Genomic DNA, 25,039 nt, shown 5'->3' on the forward strand with positions numbered 1-25,039 from the left:
ACCATAAGTGCTGGGTAGATGGATGGCAAACACAGACTCTTCCTAATGCTGCCACTTGCCTGTTCCACAGCAGATGTCAAGGAGGATGGTATTGGAGTTCACTCCACTCAGCTCCCCAATGGTCTGATAGAGCAATTCTGCACCAGCAGTATTAATCTGGAAAAAGGCATCTGGAGAGATGCGGATCTTCAAACCCAGAAGATCTTCAAAGATGTGGGGTTCCCCAAACAGCAGCTGGTAGGGGGACTGCTGATGGCTGCAACGGGTCATGGTGCTAGGAAAGAATACAGAAGAGAGCGTTTTAGAATGACAGAACTTTCTACCTCTTACTGATTGGTTGAAAGGGACACCCCCAACTAGGAGACACAGCTTGCTCACCACATCTCTGAGACTTCGGCACGAGTTCCCTTCTTGAGGGATGGAGGTAAGTGTGCACACTCTCATTTTCCCTTCTTTTTGTTTTGATTTTGAGAAGGTCAAGGCTATGATACCCACACTTCACTTTTCTATTCTAGCCTGGGTTCCCAGATGCGCCTGGTGTATGAAAGCCAGGTCTCACTAGTCTGCAGGCCTCCACTCTCAGTAGACTACAAGCAGCCAAGCACAAAGTCGGGCTACAGCAAGCCTGCAGCCTCCTACTTCCTTTCTGGTTGCCCCAGGCTTACCTTTCCTGGAAATAGAGTGAGGTCAATTCACAGACTGCTCCAGGGCCTTGAGTGAAAAAGTCCTTCAAGGTCACCTTCTGAGCACACAGCTCCTCCTGCCCAGAACATGAAATCGTGAGGCAAGCAGATTCATCCCTGACAAATTCTCTTGCCAATAGCTACAGGAATCAGGCCTGAAGCAGTCAGACAAGATGACACATTTCTCAAGTCCTATTATAAATAACACTTAGCATAAAGCAATGTTCTGCAGGGCACAATCAACAACAACAGGCTATTTTCACATCCCAGCTGAAGCACTGCTTGGCTTCTCAGCTTTTGACAAATCTCAGACAATAGAACTGGCACTTTCTCTAGTTTGAGCCTCTAATAGTTTTCCAAAGAAAGTGTGAGTTAGTCTTATAAACAAGAATCTAAACTAAGCTTCTGCCCCATCATGCACAGAAAATAACCTTTCAAATCCTTTCATTTGTCTCCGCTTTTGCTATCCCAACCACCCACTCAAATATCACCTCAGAAGACGTGAGTCCTAGAAGAAATGAACCGGAAACAAAAGGAAGAACATGGGGGGCTGGTAAGATGGCTAAGAGGGTAAAGGCGCTGGCCATCAAGCCCAAGGATATGAGTTCAATCCCTGGGATGCATGGGATGGAAACAGAGAAACAACTCATGCCAAGTTCTCTGACATCCAATTAAGTGGAAAAGGAAGATAATGAACAAGGAAAATAATGAACTCCCTTTTCTCTGACTACAGAACATATTAGAATTCTAATATTGCTAATCATTACAGGCTAGCTTGACACACATATACAGGGTTATAAAACCATGTCAGAGCTACAGAATTTAAAAGACCAGGCCAGGAATCAGAGTCAAATCCTAGCTTTAACCTTCCATGTGACTATGCCCCCCATTGGTAATCTATAAAATAAGAGTGGTAACATTCTTCTTACACCTACTTACTTCGTATACTGGTTGAGATAATCGACTAAGTATACGGATGTTTCCATATGAGATTATCTGTGCTCATTGGGGTTCTGTTGTTCTGTCAACAGAGCACAATATGAAGTGATCTGGGAATGAGCCTCAGCTGAAGGATTGCCTCCGTAAGAATGGCCTGTGGGCATGTCTAGTAGACCTTTTCTCAACTGATGGTTGCTGTGAGAAAGCCCATCCCACTGTAGGCACTGCCATCCCTGGGAAAGTGGTACTTAGTATATAAGAAAGCAAACTGAAAGCTGAAGAGTTGGTTTTGTGGTTAAGAGCACTTGTTGCCATTGCAGAGGACCTGAGCTTGATTTCCAGTACTCGCACGGTGGCTCACAACTGTCTGTAACTCCAGTGTCTGGGGGTCCAAAGCCCTCTTCCATCATTCCTGGGCACCAGGCATACACATGGTACATATACATACATGCATATGCTCATATACATGAAATAATTTTAAATATAAAAATAAAGCAAACTGAGCAAGCCATGGCGAGCAAAGCCAGAAAGCAATATTCTTCCACGATCTCTGCTTCAGTTACCGCCTCTAGGTTCCTGCCATGAATTATTTCTCTGTCTCTTCTTCAAGAGAGACTGTGAGCTATAAGGTGAAATAAATCCTTTCTTTCTCAAGTCACTCTTAGTCATGGTTTTTATCACAGCAACAGATAGCCAACTAGAACACTGTCTGAAAGTGCTAAGTGCATTTCAAATGTAAAGCATAATTTGGAAGACTGCTATGCTCGCCACTATACTAGCAGAGGGTGTGAAGTACTTAGATTATAAAAGTTGGACATGCAAATTTCTATGGAAATAGATTTTTGGATTCAGTAGAGTCTACTACTATGTGAAAATACTTGGGAGTTCACGTACAATAATCATCTGGGTAACCTAGCCCCAGTCTTTGTGTTTCGATTATGCCAGCACTATGGGTAAATTAGATTCTTACCAACTCCTCTTCATCCTCAAACCTGCTCTCTAACCTACACAAATATTCTGGATGTGTTGTTTCTGCTATCTGCTCTGAAACTCCCAAGAACCCCAAACCAGGAGCATAGCAGAGTTACTACATAAGTGGCTTCTTATCCTGGTAGGCTTACCTGACTTAACCCCTGAGGATGAAAAGTGATGATAGCCATTGTGTGTCCTTGGCTATTGGTTCGAACCGTGAGCTCACGCCAGTGTCCACCTTCATGAAACAGAAGACAGGGCTCCACTGAAGACTGTCGAAGGAATACTTCATAGTACTAAGAAGAAACTGAGATTATATATAGGCAGAAAGAACAAGTTCAACAGCTCATTGTCCATTCTGGGTCACTGTTTGAGGGTGTACTATGCTCCCCAAAATGTATGTGTTGAAGCCTTTAGCCCCATACCCTCAGAGGATGACTGCATTTGGAAACAGACCTTTAATCAGGTGAGTAAGGAAGCCAGACATGGTAGTCAACACACTTCAAGGATTCAAGAGGCTGAGGTCAGATAATCTCAAGTTTAATGTCATCCTAGGATATCTAGTGAGACTCTCAAAAGTACACAAAATTAAGAGATGATTAAATTAAAGAGAGGCCATTGTGGTGGTTTGAATAGGCATGGCCCCATAGACTCATGTGTTTGAATGCTTGGCCCATAAGGAGTGGCAATATTAGGTGGTGTGGCCTTGTTGGAGTAGAAGCGGACTTTGAGGTCTCATATATGCTCAAGCCATGCCCACTGAACAGTCTCTCCTACTCTCATCTTTCTCTACCAGGATGTCTGACAGCATATCGCCATGTCCTGTCATGAAGATAATGGACTAAACCTCTGAAGCTGTAAGCCACCCCAATTTAATGTTTTCCTTTATAAGAGTTGCTGTGGTCATGGTGTCTCTTGACAGCAATAGAAAGCCAAACTAAGACAGCCATTAAAGACACTTAATCCAATCTCACCAGCATCTTTATGAGAAGAGGAAAGGTAGGGGTAGGAATATAGCTCAGCAGGTAGAGTGCTTGCCTGGTATGCAGGGAGTACTGGGTTTCCCATCCTTAGCACTGCATAAAAACTGAGCACGGTGGCCAGGCAGTGGTGGTGCACGCCTTTGATCCCAGCACTCGGGAGGCAGAGGCAGGCGGATCTCTGTGAGTTTGAGGCTAGGCTGGACCGACAGCCTCCAAAATAATACAGAGAAACCCTGTCTCGTAAAACCAAAAAAAAAAAAAAAAACTGAGCATGGTTACACATAACTGTCATACCAGCACTTGAGAGATAGAAGCATTTTCCTAGCACCCAGGAGGCTGAGGCAGGAGGATACTCAATTCCAGGCTTGCCAGAGCTATGCAGCCAACCCTGCCCCAATGACCTTATGGAAGACATTACCATTTTTTATATTCTTAACTCTAAGTTCCATGAAGGTTTAGCATTATATCCTCAATCTGGCACGTAATACATGCCAAATATTTTTGAAAGGAGGTGCAAATGAATAAATAGAAAACATATTCAGATGTAAGACCTCAGTTTATTCTACATGTGATACTAAATACAAGAAACTGCCATTTCTGTAAATTATTCCTGGCACCACTTCCCAATGCTTTACAAAGCTGCTATGATTTATTCTTACTTATAACTTCCTGGTGCAAGCCTATCATTTCTATAATATACAATCAGACGTCAACTCTATTAGTTTAATTCAATCCTCCATTTCCTCCTGGAAAATACAAGTTGAATACAATTCTACTTAGTTGCTATGGTTTCAAATATCCTTAAAGTCAAAAACAGTGATGTAGCTCATTGGTAAAGGACTTGGAAACATGCACAAGGTTTGATCCATAAAGCCAATCCCCCCCAATCAATGAAACCAAACTTTTCAAACAGAAGCCATAGGACGCATTATCTGACACATTGTCTGATTTTCTTGTGTCTTCTATTCTCACATTACATGAAATCTAGGTCTACTACATTTTCAAACAAAATACCAAATTATCTAGGGAAGAAGAAGTTATATGAAAAAAACAGTGCTACCTGGAAAAATAAGATTTTTTCTTTTTAAGTTGATTTATTCAAGTATTTATTGAAGTGATGGAAAAATGATTAATGTCTAAACTACAAAATATATATTGATGTAATTTCAAATTTTATATTATGTTAACTGTTACAGTTACTTTCTGTTGCTGTGATAAAACACTAAGAAAATCACCCTGCAGAGGAAGGGGTTTAATTTTATCTTAAAACTTCCAGAGTACAATCCATCACTGAGAGTAATCAAGACAGGAGCTCAAGGCAGCAACGTTGAGGTGGGTATTGAAGCAGAAAGAAGAATCACTGTTCACTGGCTTGCTCCTTGTGGCTTCATCAATGAAGGCTACACGTTATCACCTTTCCTCTCACCTCCTATACAGAAGGTATGCTTAACTACACTGACACCTTTTTCCAAATCCTGGGATTGGTAATATTTTTTTTAAAGACCAGCTCAGTTGTTATTTACTTCCTGGTTAAAAAGGGAAGATTTTTGGAAGCAAGAATTAAATGTCAGAGGTCTTGGAAAGATGATGGCTGGGAAAATGAAGCCTCATCTGTAAATAATGTTTAAGGAAATACAAACTACATCTCCATCATTGTATGACCATTGTAAAATGATGAATGACTACTTTTTTATGAGAACACTTAAGTCTTATGATTCAATAGATCTTCTAATTAAAACAGCAGAATATTCTACTTAAAAATGCTACTCAGATGAAATAAAGGAGTTAGACAATGTATTGTTATTTAAGCCCATTGTTCAAACAATTCTCTTTGTTCTCCCCTGAAGTATCATTTTCTGCTTCAGTGCTAGATCATTCCCATTAATAGGCAAGCATTCTATCACTTTCTCACTTTTAAAAACGGCCAGCAGGGGCTTGAGAAATGGCTCAGTGGTTAAGAGCACTTGCTGCTCTCCTACAGGACCTTGATTAGGTTCCCAGCACTGAGCTGGCCTTACAATTATCTATAACCCCAGTTGCAGATGACCCAATACTGTTTCCTGGCCTCTGTGGGCATCAGGCAAGCAAAAAACACTCACACACATAAAAAAACAAACTTAAAAAATGTTTAAAAGAAAGAAAACTCAAGGAGTCAGGCATCATGCCAGTAATCCCAGAATTTGTGAGATGGAAGCAAGAGAAACAAGAATTCAAGGTTAGCTGTGCATTGGTGGCGCACGCCTTTAATCCCAGCACTCGGGAGGCAGAGGCAGGCGGATCTCTGTGAGTTCGAGGCCAGCCTGGTCTACAGAGCGAGTTCCAGCACAGCCTCCAAAACAATACAGAGAAACCCTATCTCTAAATCAAACAAACAAAAAAAAGAATTCAAGGTTATCCTCCACTGTGTAGTAAATTGGATGCCAGCCTGGGCTACATGAGACCTGTCTCAAAACAAAAACTTTCTCGAATCCATAGTCCCTATTAGCTAAGACTCTGCTTCTTTTTTTTTTTTACTTTGTAGCCAAACTCACAAGACCTGTATATATCCCATCTCCCATTCTTCTTTTTAACCACTTGAATAAGGTTCCCACCACTCCACCTAAGCTGTTTACATTAAGGTCACCAACTGCCTGGTCCTGAGGTCCAACAGTCCATCCTCAGCCACACGGGACACAGCTGGTGAATGTGTCTTCTCATGTCCCAGAACACTGCTATCCTGCTTCCTTCAACTCCACTAGCTCCTCCTTTTCAGCCCCATGCCCCAGCTTCTTCTCTGTTCCCAGACTGCTGGTGCAACCAAACCCTACTCCACTGGCAGTCATATAAAAGACACCTGCAATGATGTATAGTGCATAATACTTATGATGATAACATAAGATTGCTAACTGCCTTATGTAGTTCGTATATTATACTTTCTATTATTTCATAGTATGTTGCCCATACAAATAACGTTCACTGTAAAGCATAACCCTCAATTACACTGGCAGGAGCCTCACACATCCAGTGTTTACAGTGTCTCATGATTCTGTCACTTTCTCTTGGGCTTCATTAGTCTTGAATGCTTCTGTTTACTCTGCCTCTACAAACAACACGCTGAACTCATAGCCTAGAGCCTAAGTGTTCAGTAGGCTATACCACACAAGTTTATGTAAGTACACTCTACAGTGTTCGCACAACAATGAAAGTGGCTAAGGCTGTATGTCTCACAAAGGAACTCCATTGACAGAGTCACATTCAAAGTCTTGGAAAACAAACTCAAGGGCGGGGGTCCGCACGCCCTTAATCCAAGCACATGGGAGGCAGAAACAGGCAGACCTCTGAGTTCAAGACCAGCCTGGTCTACAAAAAAAAAGTTCCAGGACAGTTGGGGCTATACAGAGAAACCCCATCTCAAAAAACCAAGAGGAAAAGTCTCTGAACAACAAATGGAAGTTACTGCATGAAGAGAAAACAAGAGAACATGACAAGATCTTTTCCAGCTGAGCATCTGACAGGAGAGTAACCCCCAGACTATATAACGAACTCAAATATTAAAAACTCAAAAGAACAAACAGTCAAGTTTGCTGGACAGTTCTCAAAAGCATAAATGGCAAAAACCAAAAAAACCTCCATATTTACAGTGTTCCATATCCTTAGCCACCACGGAAATGCAAATCAAAACCACACTGAGACTGCACCTCATCCCCATCAGCATGGTTATCAACAAGAAGATGAGCAACAAATGCTGTCAGGGATGGGGACTTAAACACGGTGGTGGGGTGTAAACTAGTGCTGCCACTATGGATTTCAGCATGGTTCCTCAAAAACCTAAACCAAAACTACCATTATGATCCAGCTAGACCACAGCACAAGGTATATGACCCAAGGAACCCAAATTGGCATAACACAGAGATGTCTGCACATCCATGTTTACTGCAGCACTATAGTCGAAATGTGGAGCCGGTCTAGATGTCCATCAGCAGAGGGACAGACAAAAACGATGGTATATAATACACAATGGAGTTTCATGAAGCCAAAAATTGCAATGGAATAATGTCATTTGCAAGAAAATGGATGAAATGGGAGATTATCATATTAAGCCAAAGAAGCCAGACTCAGAAAGGCAAATATCATGTTTTCTCTCATATATAAAATCTAGATTATTTTGAAATGCATGAAAGGAAAATGGAGACCATTTCAAGGGATAGGAGGACCCAGAGGGAGAAAGACACACATAATCCAAGTGACCCTATTAAAGACTTACCTGATGATGACATCCCCCTGCCAATCACAACTTTCAACAGCTTCCCATTTCACTCAATATAAATGGTAAGGAACTACAATGACCTCTCACTACACGGTATGGCCTCTGTTAACTTTCACCTCATTGCCTACTTGTATTAACTTCCACCTTACTACCTAGTAAACACTCACCTGACTCTGTATGTTACCTTCTGCAGAAAGCCAGCTATAACCCAAATGCTTTTAGCTGGCCTTTGTGGACACACACCCCAAATGCTCTTAGCAGGCCTTTGTGAGTACCAGACACACACACTACACACTACACTACACACACACACACACACACACACACACACACACACACACACACACGGAAAAATAAGTAACTATTTAAAAGATGAGCTGAGAGTGGTGGCATATACCAGTAATCTTGGCATGTAAAGAGCAGAATCAGGGTGATAGAAAGCCCAGGACTTGCCTAGGCTACATAGCAAGATCCAGTCTCAAAAACTGAAAGGGGAGCCTGAAGATATACAAGGTTTACCACCTAACACAGTCCAGAAAAGACTCGTGCTTGAAGGTATAAAGTACTACAGAAAGCATGCAGGCAGTACTGCAACTTCTGTCCAGCCCACTGCTCCCTTACAGTGTACTCAGTAAACTATTCTTCCTAAAGAACAAGACACTGCAGAAAACAAAGACATGATGAAGTACACGGCTACCATCAGCGTTTGATTAAAAATCTGAACACAAAACTGGGAAATAAGCGGTAAAGGGATACATACCTCCAATCCTATCACTTGTGAGACTGAGGCAGGAGAAATGTAAGTTTGATGCCAGTCTGGGATACAGGCCAGCCTGAGCTACATGGCAAGATTGTGCATCAAAGTGAGAAAGCAAAGAGATAGCTCAGCAGTTAAGAGCACCAGCTGCTCTTGGAGAGGACCCAGGTCCAATTCTCAGCATCCACATGGTGACTCACAAACACAATTCCAGTCCCAGGGAATCCAATGCCCTCTTCTGGCCTCTACGGGCACTAAGCACATGATGGTGTACAGCTACACATATAGGCAAACACCCCTATACACAAAATAGTGATTTTTTTTCTAAAGGGAAACAAATTCACCTCTTCATCCTACCAAGAATCTGCTCTATCTGGTGACCTTCCTCTATCAGATGAGTGGAGGCTCTTTTCTTAGGAAACAAACGGAGTCACAATAGTACTGAATCTTTTACACCAAGCACAAAATGAAGAAATAGATCCAGGAAGAGTATGTAAATCTGTATTACTAATAATAGGATCCCAGGTTCTATTTGCACACAAGCAACTAGGCAGGAGATTTGAAGATGATTCTTTAGAGAAAGTAATAGCCCCACATTATTGATGATGACTGACAGAAACATGAGAAAGAGCCCTACAGTCACCAGAAGTAAACCCAAGAAACAGTATACCTACTCAAGCCCAACTCCCAATTGGTTTTTAAATATAAACAACCAGGCAAACTGTGTAAAACCTCCAGGATAAAATACAAAATTAAAGAGGAAGAAATCCCAAAGGAGGCAGATGATAGGTAAATGGATAAATGGGTAGATGGATGGGTACATGGATGGATGCTACATTACTGAAAACAATAAGGTGTTAAAGGAACAGAGATGATGATGATGGTGATGATGATGATGATGATGATAGAAGAAAATCAGCAAATATTTTGGCATTTAAGTCAAGAATTTTCCACAATGATAAAAAGGCCAAAAAAGGTAAAGTGTGAGGTAAGAAAGTGCTAGAGGTTACAAAAGCAGCCAATGAACTCTAAGATTCAAAGAACGGGTGGTAGAGCCAGGTGGTGGTGGCGCACGCCTTTAATCCCAGCACTCGGGAGCCAGAGGCAGGCGGAAGTCTGTGAGTTTGAGACCAGCCTGGTCTACAGAGCAAGTTCCAGGACAGCCTCCAAAGCCACAGAGAAACCCTGCCTTGAAAAACCAAAAAAAGAACAGGAGGTAGAAAAAGAAGATAACAAGCCAGGCAGTGGTGGTGCACACCTTTAATCCCAGCACTTGGAAGCCAAGGGCAGGTGCATCTCTGTGAGTTTGAGGCCAGCCTGGTCTACAGAATGAGTTCCAGGACAGCCTGGGATAAACAGAGAAACCCTGCCTTAAAAAAAAAACAAAAAGAAAAGGAGGAGGAAGAAGAAGAAGAAGAGGAAGAAGAGGAGGAAGAGAACATAGAAAACAGAGCAGATGGAGGTATTAGAAGAAATAAAGAAAAATCCTCTACATTTTGAAGTATTAGTTTCCAGATGGACAAAGCCTAAGAAGTGTTTGGTACAATGAAGTAAAGAAAGGGCCACATGGTCATCAAATTCTGGGGACAAAGACATTTCCCTACACTAGGCGTGGTAGCTCATGCCTGTAATCCCAGCACTTGAGAGGTAAAAGCAGCAGGATGGCCACAAGTTCAAGATCACACTTGTCTATGCAGTGAGTATCCTGGTCAGCCAAGGTTAGAGAATGAGACTGTTCCTCCCCACACCAACCCTCAAAGAAGGGAAGAAAGAACAGGTTCCCTAAAAGCTTTTGAGAAACCAGGCAAGGAAGAAGGCATTACCTACAAAGGATTCGTTAGACTCACATACACTACTGATCACATGACCATGGAATACAGTCTGCAAACTTGACAAGGTCAAATGATTTCAAACCCAGAATTTTAAATCTATAAACATTTTCAGTCATTTCAGGGTAGAAAAAAATGTTACACACAAACGTGTAAAAATCTAACAATTATGTCCGAGATACTTTTCCTCAAGAAGCTAACGGGGATTGTACTCTAGATGAACAAATGTGCAAACCAAGAAAGCAAGACAGGATATAAGAAACAGGACAGACAAGACTGTTGGCTGTGGTGGCACATAAATGTAATCTCAGCACTCAAGAGGCAAATGCAGGACCACGCCAAATTCAAAGCCAGCCTGGTCTCCATAGGGAAGCCCTGTCTTAAAACAGATGACAACAGACAAGATTATACAGCAGTAAAAATTCCCAGGATAAAGGGACAGGGAGATGACTCAGTCGATAAAGTGCTTGCCACACAATCATGAAGACCAGAGTTTGGATCCCCAGTACCCACAGAAAATTGGGGTACAGAGCAGAACCTGTAATGCCAGCATTGGCTTGGGTAGTGGGAAGGCACAGACAGGATTTCTGAGGCTGATTGGCCAGTCATCCTAGCCAAGTAAATGATCTCCAGGCTCCGTGAAAGAATCTGTCTCAAAAAAGAAACTGGGGTGGGATTAAAGAAGATAACCCAACATATACCTCTGGCCTCAACATGCAGAGTGACAACATGTACGTACCCACAGGCAAGGGTGCTTCTGTGTAGCACTTTCCTGAACTAAAGCCCTCCATCTTGGAGAGAAACTCATTAAAACAGGATGTTAAAGGGGAGATGAATAGCAGGGTTTTTTAAATTCATTTATTTTTATTTTATGTGCATTGGTGTTTTGCCGTGGGTGTCAGTCCCCTGGAACTGGAATTACAAACAACTGTGAGCTGCCATGTGGGTACTAGGAACTGAACGCAGGTCCTCTGGAGGAGCAGTCAATGCTCTTAACCACTGAGCCACCTCTCCAGCCCCCCCCCCACCATGCAGGATATTTTAAGAGGAGGAAAAGCATTTCATACTTTCGGGAAAATCCTAAGCTCAGAAAATAAACAACTCAAAGCCTTCAGGAAGTCCCTGAAACCGGTCAGATTCACTAGACACTTCCTCCCAAAGCATGTGTAAGAACTGCTGAGAGACACTCTCAGGCAAGCAAGGACATCTAGAAGTCTCTCAGAACAGCTGGGCTACCTATAAGAGGCTGATCAACCAAGCTACCTGGAAGAGTCAGAGAACAGTCAAGCACCTGTAAGAGGCTCAACAACTGAGCTACCTGGAAAGGACACTCTCCAACCCGTTGCACTGCCTGTCGATTGTACAGTGCACTCTATGTTTCCAGCTTTGATGGGTTGTCATCCTTGCTAGGGTGGGCTTTTCATGATACAGCTGTGTTTGAGTCATTTCTGCTCCAGTAAGCCCCTCGCCCATATTTCTGTAAGTAACCCCAATAAAACTCACTGGGATGCCAAGCTCAGTTGTGGACTCATCTTCATTTTGGTCTATCACTGGTTCCCTACCTAAAGTAAGTAGACATTTGATTATGTCTCCCCAGGAATAGTGTCACACAAAATGCGTATATATCCCCTACACACACACGCAAACACACACACAAGAGAAAGAAGCCCCAGGATGGCAGCTATGCAGAAGGCCTAATGGGGCCAGGAAGACAGATTCCAGAGAAAAGGTCTTTGGGGAAGAACAAAAGGAAGCTATTGAGCAGATTGAAAACACTAATGGATGCTTGACAGAGCTTTTAAAGCATCTGGGGAAAATTAGCAAAAGGTTCGTAGAAAACTAAGCAAGTATGGAAAGGAGGCAATTGTCCATGCCAATAAAAACAAAGACTTAAAATGTATCTACACTATATACTGCTATGCAGGTATTAAAAGGAAATACAAAAGAAAGGACATGAAGTTTGAAGAGAGATGTGAAGAAGGGGTCCGGGAGGAATTAAGGAGGTAGGGAGTTAAATATGATCAAAATATACTGTATAAATATATGAAATTCTCAAATATATAAATAATATTCTCAATGGAAATACAAGCTAGTTGTGTCATATACCTGTAATCTCAGCACTTAGGATGTAGAATCAGAAAGTTCAGGAGAGTTCAAGGTCATTCTCAGTTATATATATATAATGTTTTATAAACCCAAGTGTAAAACACTGTACAGAGTTAGCTAGGTTTTTAACTACTAAGGGAGAGATTTAAAATATCTAACATTTTTTGCAACACAAAGGAGGGAAAAGTCTGGAAGGAGGGTCAGAGATCAATCAATATTTGACCTCTCTCTATATTTGCTTGAGACAGGGTCTCTCTATGTAGTCCTGGCCATCCTGAAACCTGCTATTAAGATCAGGCTGACCTCAAACACCCAGAGAAAGTCCTGACTCTGCTTCCCAGGTGCTAGAATTAAAGGCATGAGCCACACCCAGCAAAATTTGACCTCTCTGAATGCAACTTTATTTTCTAGATGTCTCTAGAATCGTGTAGCTATTTCACAAAATTATAAAATGAAATGAAATCAAAGGAACAATAAAAACAAGTCTACTAAGATGAAGATATAGCTCAGTTAGGACTATGCTGCTTGGCATGTGCAAACTCTGGGTTCAATTCCCTGCACAACAGAAACCAAGTGTGGTGACACATGCCTGTAACCACAGTAGTAATTTTCCAGGAAGTAGAAACAATAGGATAAATAGTTCAACGTCACCCAGGAGGCACACAACTTTAAACTCAGTACTCTGGAGACAGAGGCAAGAAGATCATGTAAGTTGTAGGCCGGTCAGCCAGCCCGGGCTACAAGGTGAAACACTGTCTCAGAAAAAAAGTTCAAGGTCATACATAGTAAGCTCAAGACACACACACACACACACACACACACACACACACACACACACACACACACACACACCATGGTACATATAAATAACATCTTTTAAAAATCAAAGTCCTGGTGCTGGAGAGATGTCTCAGCAGTTAAGAGTACTGACTGCTCTTCCAGAGGACTCAGGTTCAATTCCCAGCACCCACATGGCAGTTCACAACTGTCTGTAACTCCAGTTCCAGGGGATCTGACACCTTTATACTAATGCACATAAAATAAAGTGAAATAAAAAAAATCAAAATCTTGGTCTAGTAGGGGCATCTGTGCAAGTATAAAGACTTGAGTTTGAGTCTCAGCCCCAATGTTAAAAAAGGACAAGGGCTGGGCCTAGTGCCATGTACCTGCAATCCCAGCAATGGCGGATGGCAGAAAAAACCAGGAGGGTCTCTGGGGCTTGCCAGCATCCAGTCTTGCCAAAAACTCATAAGGTCCAGATTCAGTAAGAGCGCTGTCTCAAGAGAATATGGCACATACTGATAGGGGAGAACATTCAATGCCCTCCTGTGGTGTCTGCAAGCATGGACATACGTACACACACCTCACACCCATGGGTTCATACACACTATATACACACAAAATTAAAGCATCAAGTTTTTTTTAATCTGAAAAAGTCGCCTATATTCCCAGCTCTCAGAAGCTGAGGTAGGAAAATAACTGTAGGTCTGAGAGCCGAATGAGCTACACAGGGAGTTCCAGGACAGCTTGGCCCTCAGAGTAAGACTCTGACTCCAAAAGACAAAAAAAAACATGAGTGAAAATAAAAATGTAGAGCCATGGGCTGGAAGAATGTCTCAGAGGGAGTTGCTTGCCACATATGCCTGATGACTGGGTTTAATCCCCAGAACCCACACAGTGAAAGGAGAGAACCAAATTCTACAAGTCAGCCTGTGTTCTTCACACTCATGCTATAGCACACACCCCTGATCCCCATAACAAAATAAATAAACTTTTTAACTAATGTTTTAAAAAGGTGTCTGCACTGAACATCTGTAGACCGTTTTCTTTTTTGTCCCCCAAACAATACAGTATAACAACTATTTACATAGGTGTTGGTTTACTATCTATACAGCATTTACCTTGTATTAAGAATTACAAGTAATCCAGAGATCATCTAAATATATGGGAAGAGGAGCATAGGCGATCACCAAACATCACACCATTTCCCATATAAGAGACGTGAGTATTCAGAGATGTTGATATCTATGGGAAGCCTGGACCCAGACCCCAAGGACACCAAGAACAAATCTTGCTAAAATCCTGACTTGAGTGCCTGTGTCCAGCCTGTATCAGTTCTACCCTGTAGGGGCCATCTATTCTGAACTGATGTCTTTGGGGCTGTGTTTGGAACCAGTCAAACAGCCCTGGATTCGATCCTGAGTGGGAGAATGTAGCTTAGGGAAGTCCTAGCTACCCAGCAGCATTAAGAATGAGACAGAGACATCTTATCATTTCAGGAGGGCTCTCAGTCAATACTGGAAACCACAGTTTATTCCAGCATCATCTTAAATAACATTCCAAAAGTGGGAGTACTGGCAGAAGTCATCTATTACCATATGCATAGGGCTGACTAGGAAACACTTCCTTTAACGCTAGAGATGGTCCTAGAACGCACATATACAAACCCTCAGACATTCCATAAGGTCAGTCTCACCAGTCTTCTGGCGCTAGCCCTTATGATGGGTGTGGGACCTAGGTCTATTGTTACACAAACTAGAAGCCATTCTCCAGTGTGGCCAGGCCATCCAGCTCACATCTAAAAGGCAATAGGAGATTCGAGCTCCTGGAATTGAGATGAGGTCTATATCCCAAATATCATATTCAGGCCTAACACTTGAGAAAAACAACTATAAACAAGTCAGGGGTGATGATGCATACCTTTAATCCCAATACTTGGGAGGCAGAAGCAGGTGGATCTCTGTGAATTCGAGGCCAATCTGGTCTATAGAGTGCATTCCAGGACAGCCAGGGATATTAGACAAAGAAACTCTGTCTTGAAAAAAATCAAATCAAAAAATCAAATCACTAGATAAATTAATGTCAAATCTAAATACCAGGTATTTTATATTATGGGTAAATGTCCTTATTTAGGTGGGATGGTGGTGTAAAGTTACATTTTTTAAAATATTTCCTTCTCCTAGAACTTTTATCAAAATGTTTACATTTTATGTGATATGTCTACAGTATGCTTCAAAATAATCTAAAGAAGATGGAAAGTCGGTGAGAATACAGAAAACAGTAAGTATTAATTCACCAAACGTGCCAAATTCACACACATTGTGTATGAATCAGTACTCAATGCTATTCAAAGTTAGATAAAGCAGAGCGGCTACATCCACAGGCTAGTGTGGGAAGCACCCACAGACAATGAAATATGGTGTGCCAGGTGCTGTACAAGAGATGCACAGTAGAGATAACCACATACAGTGACAGGGATTCTTAATCAGACTGAGGAGTTGGATATAGTTTTCTATAGAACTGATGCTTGACGTGAATCTTGGAGAATAAATAGCACTAGCGGTGGTGGGAATAAGTTGCAAACTGAAAACATTCTAGAAAGAAAGGGCAGGCAAGAAGGAATGAGATAGCATGGCAGGGTCGCAGGGGTTCAGTACAAATGAGAAGAAGAAAGCAGGGAGGCATAGGGCAGGAGATAAGGCTGGGAACCTTGTCGTGAAGATCCTAAAGTGAATGGGTAAAGAATTTAAACTCGCATTCTAAAAGACACTGGGCAGGGATGGCAAGGTGGCTCAGTGGATAAAGGCACTCGCTGATAACCCTGGCAACACGAGCTTGATCCCTGGAACCTACATGGTAGAAGACAATTAACTCTAGTAAGTTGCCCTCAGATTTCCTCAGGTGTGCCATGGCCTGTGTGTGCATGTATACACACGCGCAGACACGCACACACACACACACACACACACACACACACACACACACAGAGCATTATTTTTTTCAAAGTTAAAAATGACTGGGCAACCACCGTAGATCTTTTAGCAGAATGAAGCTGTGTTATTTTCAGTTTACAGACGGCTGGGACTCTGAGTGGAGAATGCATTGAGAGATGGGCTGGAGGCAGGGAGACAAGTGCAGCTATTAATGTACTCATCCAGATGACTGAGAATGGTCATTTGAACTCAAGTGCTGACAATGTAGAACTGGATGGACTCAAGATATTTCTAGAGTAGTAAAATCAGCAAGGACTTGGAGATGGGTTAAATGTCGGAGGAGGAAGGGGGAACTGAGACAGGAGCTAAGATGATACAGGTTTCTAGTCCACTAATATGCCAATAACTAAACTGTTGAGGAAACATTTGGGAAAAAAGAAGGATAATTTAAGTTTAAGGTCCTGGTTATCCACATGAGGAAACTGGAGACGCAATTTTGGTTATTACCAACTAACAGTACCTAGTAGACGAGACACTACAGCTACTGCTAATCGTGACAGACTACAGCCACTGCTAATCATGATACAATGGACCTAATAGCCCCACACAAGAAAGAATAATACAACACAAAATAGCAACAACACAGAAGTTGAGAAGACCAGATTAAGACAACATGGATTGCAAGATCCAGTTGATGGCTTTCTGAGAATGCCTAGGAGACTCTGGGAACAATGGATTGTAAACACAAGATAAGATAACAGCTATCCATTGATTAAGAAACTGTTCAAGGCACCAGTTAAGGTTGGGTACTATGTCCCAAGAATATATTCAGAAAGAAGAAGGCCTAGAATAGAGTCCTCGGGGATACCAACAATGATAGTAGGAAGGGAGAATTGATGTATGAGAAAGACTAAGAAGTGGCCAACAACATAGGAGGAAAGTTGGGGCTGGAGAGATGGGAAAGCGGTAAGAGAACTGGTTGTTCTTCCAGAAGATCCAAGTCGGTTCCCAGCACCCACATCAGGGAGCTCACAGCTGCCTATGACTCTAGCTCCAGGGGAGCCTGTGTAAACACCTGCACACACAAGACATACACACACAAGTAAAAAACATTTAGAAAAGAGCTAGGCAGAAAGCCATTGGAGAATGGTATCGCGAACCAAATGAAGAAGTCGGTGTTTCAGGAGGGAAACAAGGATAAGACAGATCCAGTGCTAAAGGAAGAGAAAAGAACAGTAAGCTAGGGCCAGAAAGCTTCTATGGGCTTTGACAAAACTGAGTTCCCAGATGATATTGACTCAGGCAATATCAATTTCACTAGTGTTCAGGACATAAGTGAGAATTAGTAGAATTTCTTAAAGGTGAGAAATATTCATCATGGTATGGAGTAAAATGAGTGAGGGGCGGTGAGAAGAAACAGGAGAAGGGCTGTGTAGTGAAGGGCAGGGAAGCTAAGAAGCAGAAAGTAAGTCCAAACAAAGAGAAGCATAGGCTTTGATGGGGACAAGGGCAAACAACTACATCTTTCACTTAGACACAAGTAAAGACTGGTCGGATTTCAGTGACATTTGTAGATGAACAGCCAAAGGAGTTTGCAACTTAGAACTTGTTATGATACTCTTCCAAAATCAAAGGTAAAGGTAGTAAGTTAAAAATGCCAGTTAAAAAAATGCAAAGAAAGGTAAGAGTTTAGAATAATCACTAAGAGGCCAGTGACATGGCTCACTGGAAGAGTGCGTAGCACCAACAATGACAACCTGAGTTTGACGCCTGAGACACTTCTGACCTCCCCAAGTGTAATACAGCACACATGTGTACACACGCATACACACACACACACACACACACCATGCACATAAATAAATGTAATAAAATAGAAAAATCCCCCACAAAAATAGGACAGGAAGGTGACTCTGAAGGGCATTGGGATTCTGGAAAATGAGTCTACAGAAACAGCTGTGTCCTGGAAGTTACCATGTGCCCCACGAAAGAGCAGCACCCCAATGTCAGAAGCAAGAATCATTAAAATGGTAGGTGCTGGCAAGAATGGAGGGGACGAAGAGAGGCATTTGGGAGTCTAGTGCAATCTTCAGCAAGGCTTCAGCTTTTGGGGGTTCATATCTGTGAACATAGGCATCATTTAATCCGAGTCACCACCGTAGCTCTGCTCCAGGTACACTGCCTGAAACACAGCAGGCACTCCGCAGTGAACCCATAAAACGGACTGAAAAAGTCTCAGGGCTCGATCCCATAAGAAATTTGCTTTTTTTTCAGAGCCAGGAATCAACGCCAGGTCTTCGTCCATGCTAAACAAGCAGTCTACCACTGAGCTATGTGCCCAGCTCAATCTCATGATAGATGCCTCACTGCCATGCCTACAACTCTCAAGTCATTTCTTTGATCTTTCTTTGTTCTGCTGAAAGCATTAACCTTTCAAATATTTGGAACACCTGACTCAACACCATGGTCTCAGCAGTTCTTTTTTTCCTGTTTATTCCCTACTACTAATGTCCTTGGACCCCTTGACATTTAACAACAGCAGTTTCGCCTCCCACATTCTCGTCCTGGAACAAAACCAGGACAATGTTCTGCCCACATTAAAAGGTAGGCTTTCAGCACAGAGCCCCTCCTTCCCTCCAGCAATCACAGCAGGCATCCATATTAAAATGTCAGGGACAGTGCAGTTAGAGACTACAATGTCCCAGGTCATCTGCTAACCCGTGTCCATTTTTACCTGAGCCACTTGACTGTGTTTCTCTGGGATGTTTTTCAGATGGTTACATGGTACACAGACAACATTCCCATCTACGTGAAGAAAATGATTTATTTAGATGGTTTTCATCCTAACCCAGCAGCTGGAAGTCCCTCCCCCAGAAGCATATGTTGATACAAAGAAACAAAAGGGCAATTTCAAGTCCATAGCTATTATTTCAGATAAAGCCTAATTGTTCCCTCTTTTAGCCGTTCATCAGCTAATTCTTAATGGAGCTAGTCCTAAACACTTCCTCTCATACCATGAGTGTCATATGTGATGATATCTGCTTTTTGTTCAGATTTTTAAGAGGGAAATAAAATACAATGGGCTTTGCTTTTCTATTACTGAACAATAGAACACTGACGTCATAAAGTCATGTAATTCAGCACATGAAGGGAAAAGTCAAATGCACTGCTTGTCCCAAAGAACTATAGTTCAAGGCATAAGGATATTAAACAGTATGACTAACATCAGATGAGGGGCTTTGAGTTGATTTATTGAAAACGGGGAAATAAAAAGCTCAGGAATGGAATCTGGGAATGGATGCAGGAACTGAGTTTCAGACAATGCCATTGTGATTTCCATCACGTGTACCCCCCTTTCCCTGCCAATTCTTTTAAGATGGGTTCAGCAGAGAAAGCTCTAGTTTTTAGGTCTATGAGCATGGGGATTGATAGTGACTCACGAATAATGAGGGCACTGCTCCCAATATGGCCAGGAGCAAAAATAAAGATTACAATGACAATAATGAGGTGGCAGCAGTGACAACAGAAACATGACTCTAAGCCCTCACTGGGTTATCTGGTAAATTGCATTTAGAGGAGGAATAGGCGAGGGCAGTGATAACTATCACTGTTATAATCATCAGGAATTAGCCTAGATCAACCTTGCGATCATGAGCTGCATCAAAGTCAGCTTTCTTTAAGGTCTTTGTGTGTTCCACGCCTATTGACACTGTTATCCGTGCCAACAACACCCTTCTCCGCCACTGTTTTGTTTTTTCTCACTTTGTTTTGTTTTCAACTGACCTCTCCAAGTTCCTAGGTAGTAACCCACAGTCTTTGGATTGCCGTCCGGGCCCTGGTTCACAGAGAAGGTGGACTTATTTCGGTAGCCATTGACGACAGGCTGAAGAGGACAGAAGGAAAGAAAGGCGAACATGAGATCAAACAAAATCAAAGAGGACAACAAGAAAGAGAATGCAGCCATGTTCTCTGAATGGGGACCAATGATGCTGACTTGGAAGGTATGATACATGTGAAAGTCTGCGGCTAAAATGATCCAAACACTCTTGACAGCATATTGCTGATCTGTGCTGTTGGTTTGCTTTTCAATAGTTTCCTTGCTACTCTGAAAAAGAAATTCCAATCTTGCCATAAAGCAGGAGCTAGCAAACCTGACCTGTCAAGAGCTGGAATCGATTCAGCTTTGCAGGGCACATGGCACCTGTCAAAACTACTCAACTGTGACACTGTCCCCGAAAGCAGCCACAGACACAAACAGGTGAGTTAGGCTATAATACAAAAAGACAGATTTGGTCTAAGGGCCATGGTATGCCAACTTCTGCCATAAATGAAATCCTGCTAGTTGAAAGCACTGTTAGGGAGGTTTTTAAAGCCTGGATCTGCCTAAGGAGGAAGCATGGTAGTGACTGATAAAGTGGGTTCTGTATCAGGCAGTCCAGAATATGTAAACATTAGCACTGACACTTTCTAGATGTGTGCCCTAGGTAAATTGCCTAATCTCTGTATTCCCTGATAGCTTCATTTACAAAATGACAGTACCTATCCCTCAGGGCCATTGTAAACAGAAGAATGCAAAAATGACGCATGATAATCACCAGTAAGTGCCCAGTGAACAATGCTGATACCATTAGCCATTCCAGGGCCAGACTAGAAAAGAACTAGGGAGGTGGGGACTTACAGAGGGTATAATAGGATGGAGGTGACAGTGCAGCCCCTCCGAATGGGGTGCAGCTACTGTTCCCCTGACTCCATGGAGCACCTGTAGGTAAGACTCTAGTCTTCGTAAAATTTTCTTCTGAGCTTCAAATTTCACCTGCAACAGAAAGAAAACATGCAATGCAACAAAGAATTTTATATTTTCACTACAAAGAATAGAAAAGAAGACAAAAGAGGATCTCTCCAAGAGACACGGGTTGTGCACTTAGCAGATAGGAGAAGAAGGAAAAACAGCCCAGACAAAGACTTAATAGGATGCTAAGGAAAGGTCAAGAGGGAGTTCTGTGTGAGCTCATCTTTTCATCTGACCTTTAAGATTAAACACTTAAAGTAGCTGTCAGTGCTGCCCGGTAGAAGGTCCTATAATGGAAATGTTCTGCCTGTGCTATGTTCTCCACACACAGTAGTCACTAGTCACGTGTGGATAGAGCACTGGAAATGTGCCTAGGGAGCCAAAGAAAGGGCTCATGGGAGAAATAAAGTGAGGCCCACAGCATTCTACAATGCATCCGGTAATTCACAGATAAGAAGCTTTCGGGAAAGAAAGCAGAGGGAGGGATGCCATTCTAATATGATGTTCTAATGGCAGCCCTTCACAAAGTATCCCTGCTCAAGCTTGTCCTGAGTCCTGCACCAAACACCTTGAATTCAATCTTTCTGAAGGTCACTGCATGTTCTGTTCTTGCCGGTCTTGTTCTCCATAGCTGACCTCTCTGCCCTTGTGTTCTTATTTCTACTGGTCACAGCCATCACCTGACTTCTCCAGATTCCCAGAGTATACCCATGGTGCTTCAACTGTTTGTCATCTGGGCCTTGGTTCCCTTCTGTCATTCTTTGTGTTTAGGTCTTTCAGATCTTTTTAAATTTGCTTGTTTTTATTTTATGGTGTCTCGGTGTTTTGCCTGCATGTGCATCTATGCACTCAGTGTGTGTGTGTGTGTGTGTGTGTGTGTGTGTGTGTGTGTGTGTGTGTGTGTGTGTGTGTTTGTGTGCATGTGTGCGTGTGTGAAGTATCCATGGAGGCCAGAACAAAGTGTCAGATTCCCCTGGAACTACGATTACCAATGGTTATAAACTGCCATGTGGGGACTAGGGATTAAGCCCAGGGCATCTGGAAGATCAATAAGTGCTCTTAAGCACTGAGTCATCTCTCCAGCCCCCTGCTCTTTCGTTTAAGACAGTCTCACCATGTACCCCTGGCTGGCCTGGAACACATTATGAAGACTGGGCTTACCTCCAGCTCAAGAGCCACCTATCTCTGCCTGCCAAGGGCTGGGATGAAAGGTGTACACCTTTTTGTCATTCTTATGAGAGAGAGAGAGAGAGAGAGAGAGAGAGAGAGAGAGAGAGAGAGAGAGAGAGAGAGAGAGAGAGAGAGAGAGAGAGAGAGAGAGAGAGAGAGTGTGTGTGTCTGTGTGTATGTGGACACAAGTGCCAAAAAACTCACTGGATAGTTATGATTCTCAACAGACCCACAGACCCACAGACCCACAGAAAATTGAGAGAACCAGTAGATGGTTGACATATATGCACATACATTTTATGTATTCTTATACAGCCCAGTTCAAGTGAGTGCAATTTCCTTCTTTCTCATAAACAAAATTGCTCCTGGCAAACATGAAATCTGCATTATGCTCAAATTATTCTCTAATACATCAATCCACTGGAACAAATTTGTTTTCAAAGCAAGCATTATGGCAAAATTGACTATACTTAAATTTGAACAGACATATGTGACTGGTGGCTCCTGTGTTGGGAAATTGGACTATATTATTACTCATACATACAAGAAGGACAAGAAAAACAAAAAGATCATCAGCAATTAGATTTATGGGTCTAGAGTTTAGAAGCTATAACTAACTAGCCTCAAATTCAAACACCAGAGTCATTAGCAAACCAAATTTAAAGACCTTCAGGGTGGGCTGAGAGCATGGTTTCCTTAACACAGTGCTTGTCTGGCATTTGTGAAACCCTAGGTTTAAGCCTAGGAACTGTATGAACTAAGTGTCATAATGCACTCCTGTAATGCAGGAGGCAGGAGGATCAAAAGGTTCGAGGTCATCCTTAGTTATATAGTGAAATGGGAGGCCAGCCTGGGCTACATGACACTTGGCTTCAAAAACAAAAGCACCCATAGGGTCACTGGATTGAACTCTCTAATGAGGTTTTCCATAGTGCCATTCTGCTGGAGTAGGGGGAGAAGACTCAAGCTAGACACCTACCTTGAGCTGTTCTTCATAGCTCAGCCTCCAGAGTGGAGTCACCACATCAGCCAGCCTTGAATAAAATAATTCAGACACACCGTTAATTATCTAAAATATGCACTGAGCACCCACTATGCATAAGTACTTCCTGTCACCAGTCTCTCTGATGTTTTACTTAAATTCAGAAGCTACAACTGATTCTCATGCCCCTAAGAGATGAGAGTCTGGGAGAAGAGCCCATTTTGGTGATATCTACTACAAAGCAGAACAGATGGGCAAATTCAATACAAGAAAAATCCAGATTTATTAGGTGGTAATTAGTCATATTACAAAAAGCTTTACTTCTAGGAGTCTCTAAAAAGCTTACCTCCTTAATGCTTTTAAAATATAATTTGATTTCAAAACCATATTTGTTGCATAAAATGAGGCATATTCGTGCTTGTTTGGCTATAACAGGACTATTCATGCCCAATTCATATAGTAGTTTTAATTCTCTCTCTCTACCTCCGAGACAGGGCTCACTATGTAGCCCTGGCTGGCCTATAACTCTGTATGTAAATCAGGCTGGCCTTGAACTCGCCGACTGCTTCTGCCTTCCAAGCACTGAGATAAAAGGCATGAACCATCATGTCCTGAATAGTATTTTGATTTTGATTTTCTTAGTTTTAAAAATGTTTTAGTTTGTTTTTTATTTTCCTTTGGTTTGGGAGACGGGCTTCAAGCATCCCAGGTCAGCCTCAAACTTGCTATATCTCTGAGGATGACTTGGAATCTTCCTGATTCCCCCTCCTGACTGTTGCAATTACAAGTGTCCACCATGTTCCATAGACCTTTAGAAGCATGTTCCTAATTTAAAATCTCCTTTCTGACAAAGATGCACTCTAGACAAGAATATTTCCTATAATCCAAAAGTAGTTCTATTACTATCTATCACAAGTCCTCAAGATTGCCCTGATCACACTACTTCAAGTAACCTCATGAATCTTTATAATGCCATATTAGTCAGATTAGCAACTACTAATATTAGTCACATCAGTCAGAATTTCAGTGGACCCAGAGATTATTACTTGCTGAAAACAAATGGCATCATCTTGAGTTTTACCTCTCTTGCCAGGAGTCATGCAGTGATCTAAAATGTCTTTGTTTCTTCTGGTATTTTTGTTGGCGTGGATGCTTCTTAACTATCACACCAGTGAAATTTCCCTCATGTGCTCTGCCCAAAAAAGACTGTGAAAAATCTGGTGGTTTTGCAGTATACCAAGGAAGCAGTCCTGGGTTGGAGAAGAAACCCACCCTTGAAAGAAGTAATCTTGGGTTGGGCATTAGGACTCTTCTCTTGATGCCTGCCAATCAAAGACACAAATTGTAATTTACCCACTGAAAGGTGGATTTTGAAACACAATTCATAAAGCCCATCATTCATTTATAAATACTTACAGAACCCCAATACCAACCACAGTACTAGCACAGAATATTCAGTAAAACATACCTCTTGAGCACAACTTAGGGCATGTAAGACACAGTTTCAAACCAGACTTGATAGTATATGCCTATAATTTCATCAATTCGGGAGGCTACGGCAGAAAGATCATAAATTCAAGGCCCATCCAGACTACACAGTGACTTCAAGGTTAGCCTGGCTAACTTAATGAGATCCTATCTCAAAATTTGAAAGATAATAAGAGGCTGGGGATGCAGCTCAGTTGGCAGAGTATTTGCCTAGCATGCACAAAGCCCTGTGTTTAACTCCCAGCACTTAAGAAGTAGAAGCAGGGGGCCGGGGGTTGGTGGCGCACTCCTTTAATCCCAGCACTCGGGAGAGCACTCGGGAGGCTGAGGCAGGTGGATCTCTGTGAATTCGAGACCACCCTGGTCTACAAGAGCAAGTTCC

At 42.2% G+C, this 25,039-nt stretch overlaps 1 protein-coding gene across 3 annotated transcripts in view; it reads right to left on the bottom strand.

Annotated features, from left to right (window-relative positions):
• Trmt2b (tRNA methyltransferase 2 homolog B) overlaps window positions 1-25,039 on the bottom strand; it is a 46,171-nt gene that overhangs the window by 13,343 nt on the left and 7,789 nt on the right. For 2 of the 3 annotated variants that reach the window (XM_040744373.1, XM_040744371.1), the window contains 8 exons: window positions 24,251-24,491; window positions 23,167-23,221; window positions 20,907-21,041; window positions 20,012-20,111; window positions 18,963-19,033; window positions 2,744-2,890; window positions 666-760; window positions 60-274 (listed from right to left, as the gene is read on the bottom strand). In XM_040744373.1, the coding sequence (XP_040600307.1) occupies window positions 60-274; window positions 666-760; window positions 2,744-2,890; window positions 18,963-19,033; window positions 20,012-20,111; window positions 20,907-21,041; window positions 23,167-23,221; window positions 24,251-24,471 (1,039 nt within the window). In that variant the 5' untranslated portion in view covers window positions 24,472-24,491. The remainder of the gene's footprint in view (window positions 1-59; window positions 275-665; window positions 761-2,743; window positions 2,891-18,962; window positions 19,034-20,011; window positions 20,112-20,906; window positions 21,042-23,166; window positions 23,222-24,250; window positions 24,492-25,039) is intronic. The other variant, XM_040744372.1, reaches the window with a different exon arrangement.

This window comes from Mesocricetus auratus, unplaced genomic scaffold, assembly GCF_017639785.1.
Source record: "Mesocricetus auratus isolate SY011 unplaced genomic scaffold, BCM_Maur_2.0 Super-Scaffold_100003, whole genome shotgun sequence".
Lineage (NCBI taxonomy): Eukaryota > Metazoa > Chordata > Mammalia > Rodentia > Cricetidae > Mesocricetus > Mesocricetus auratus.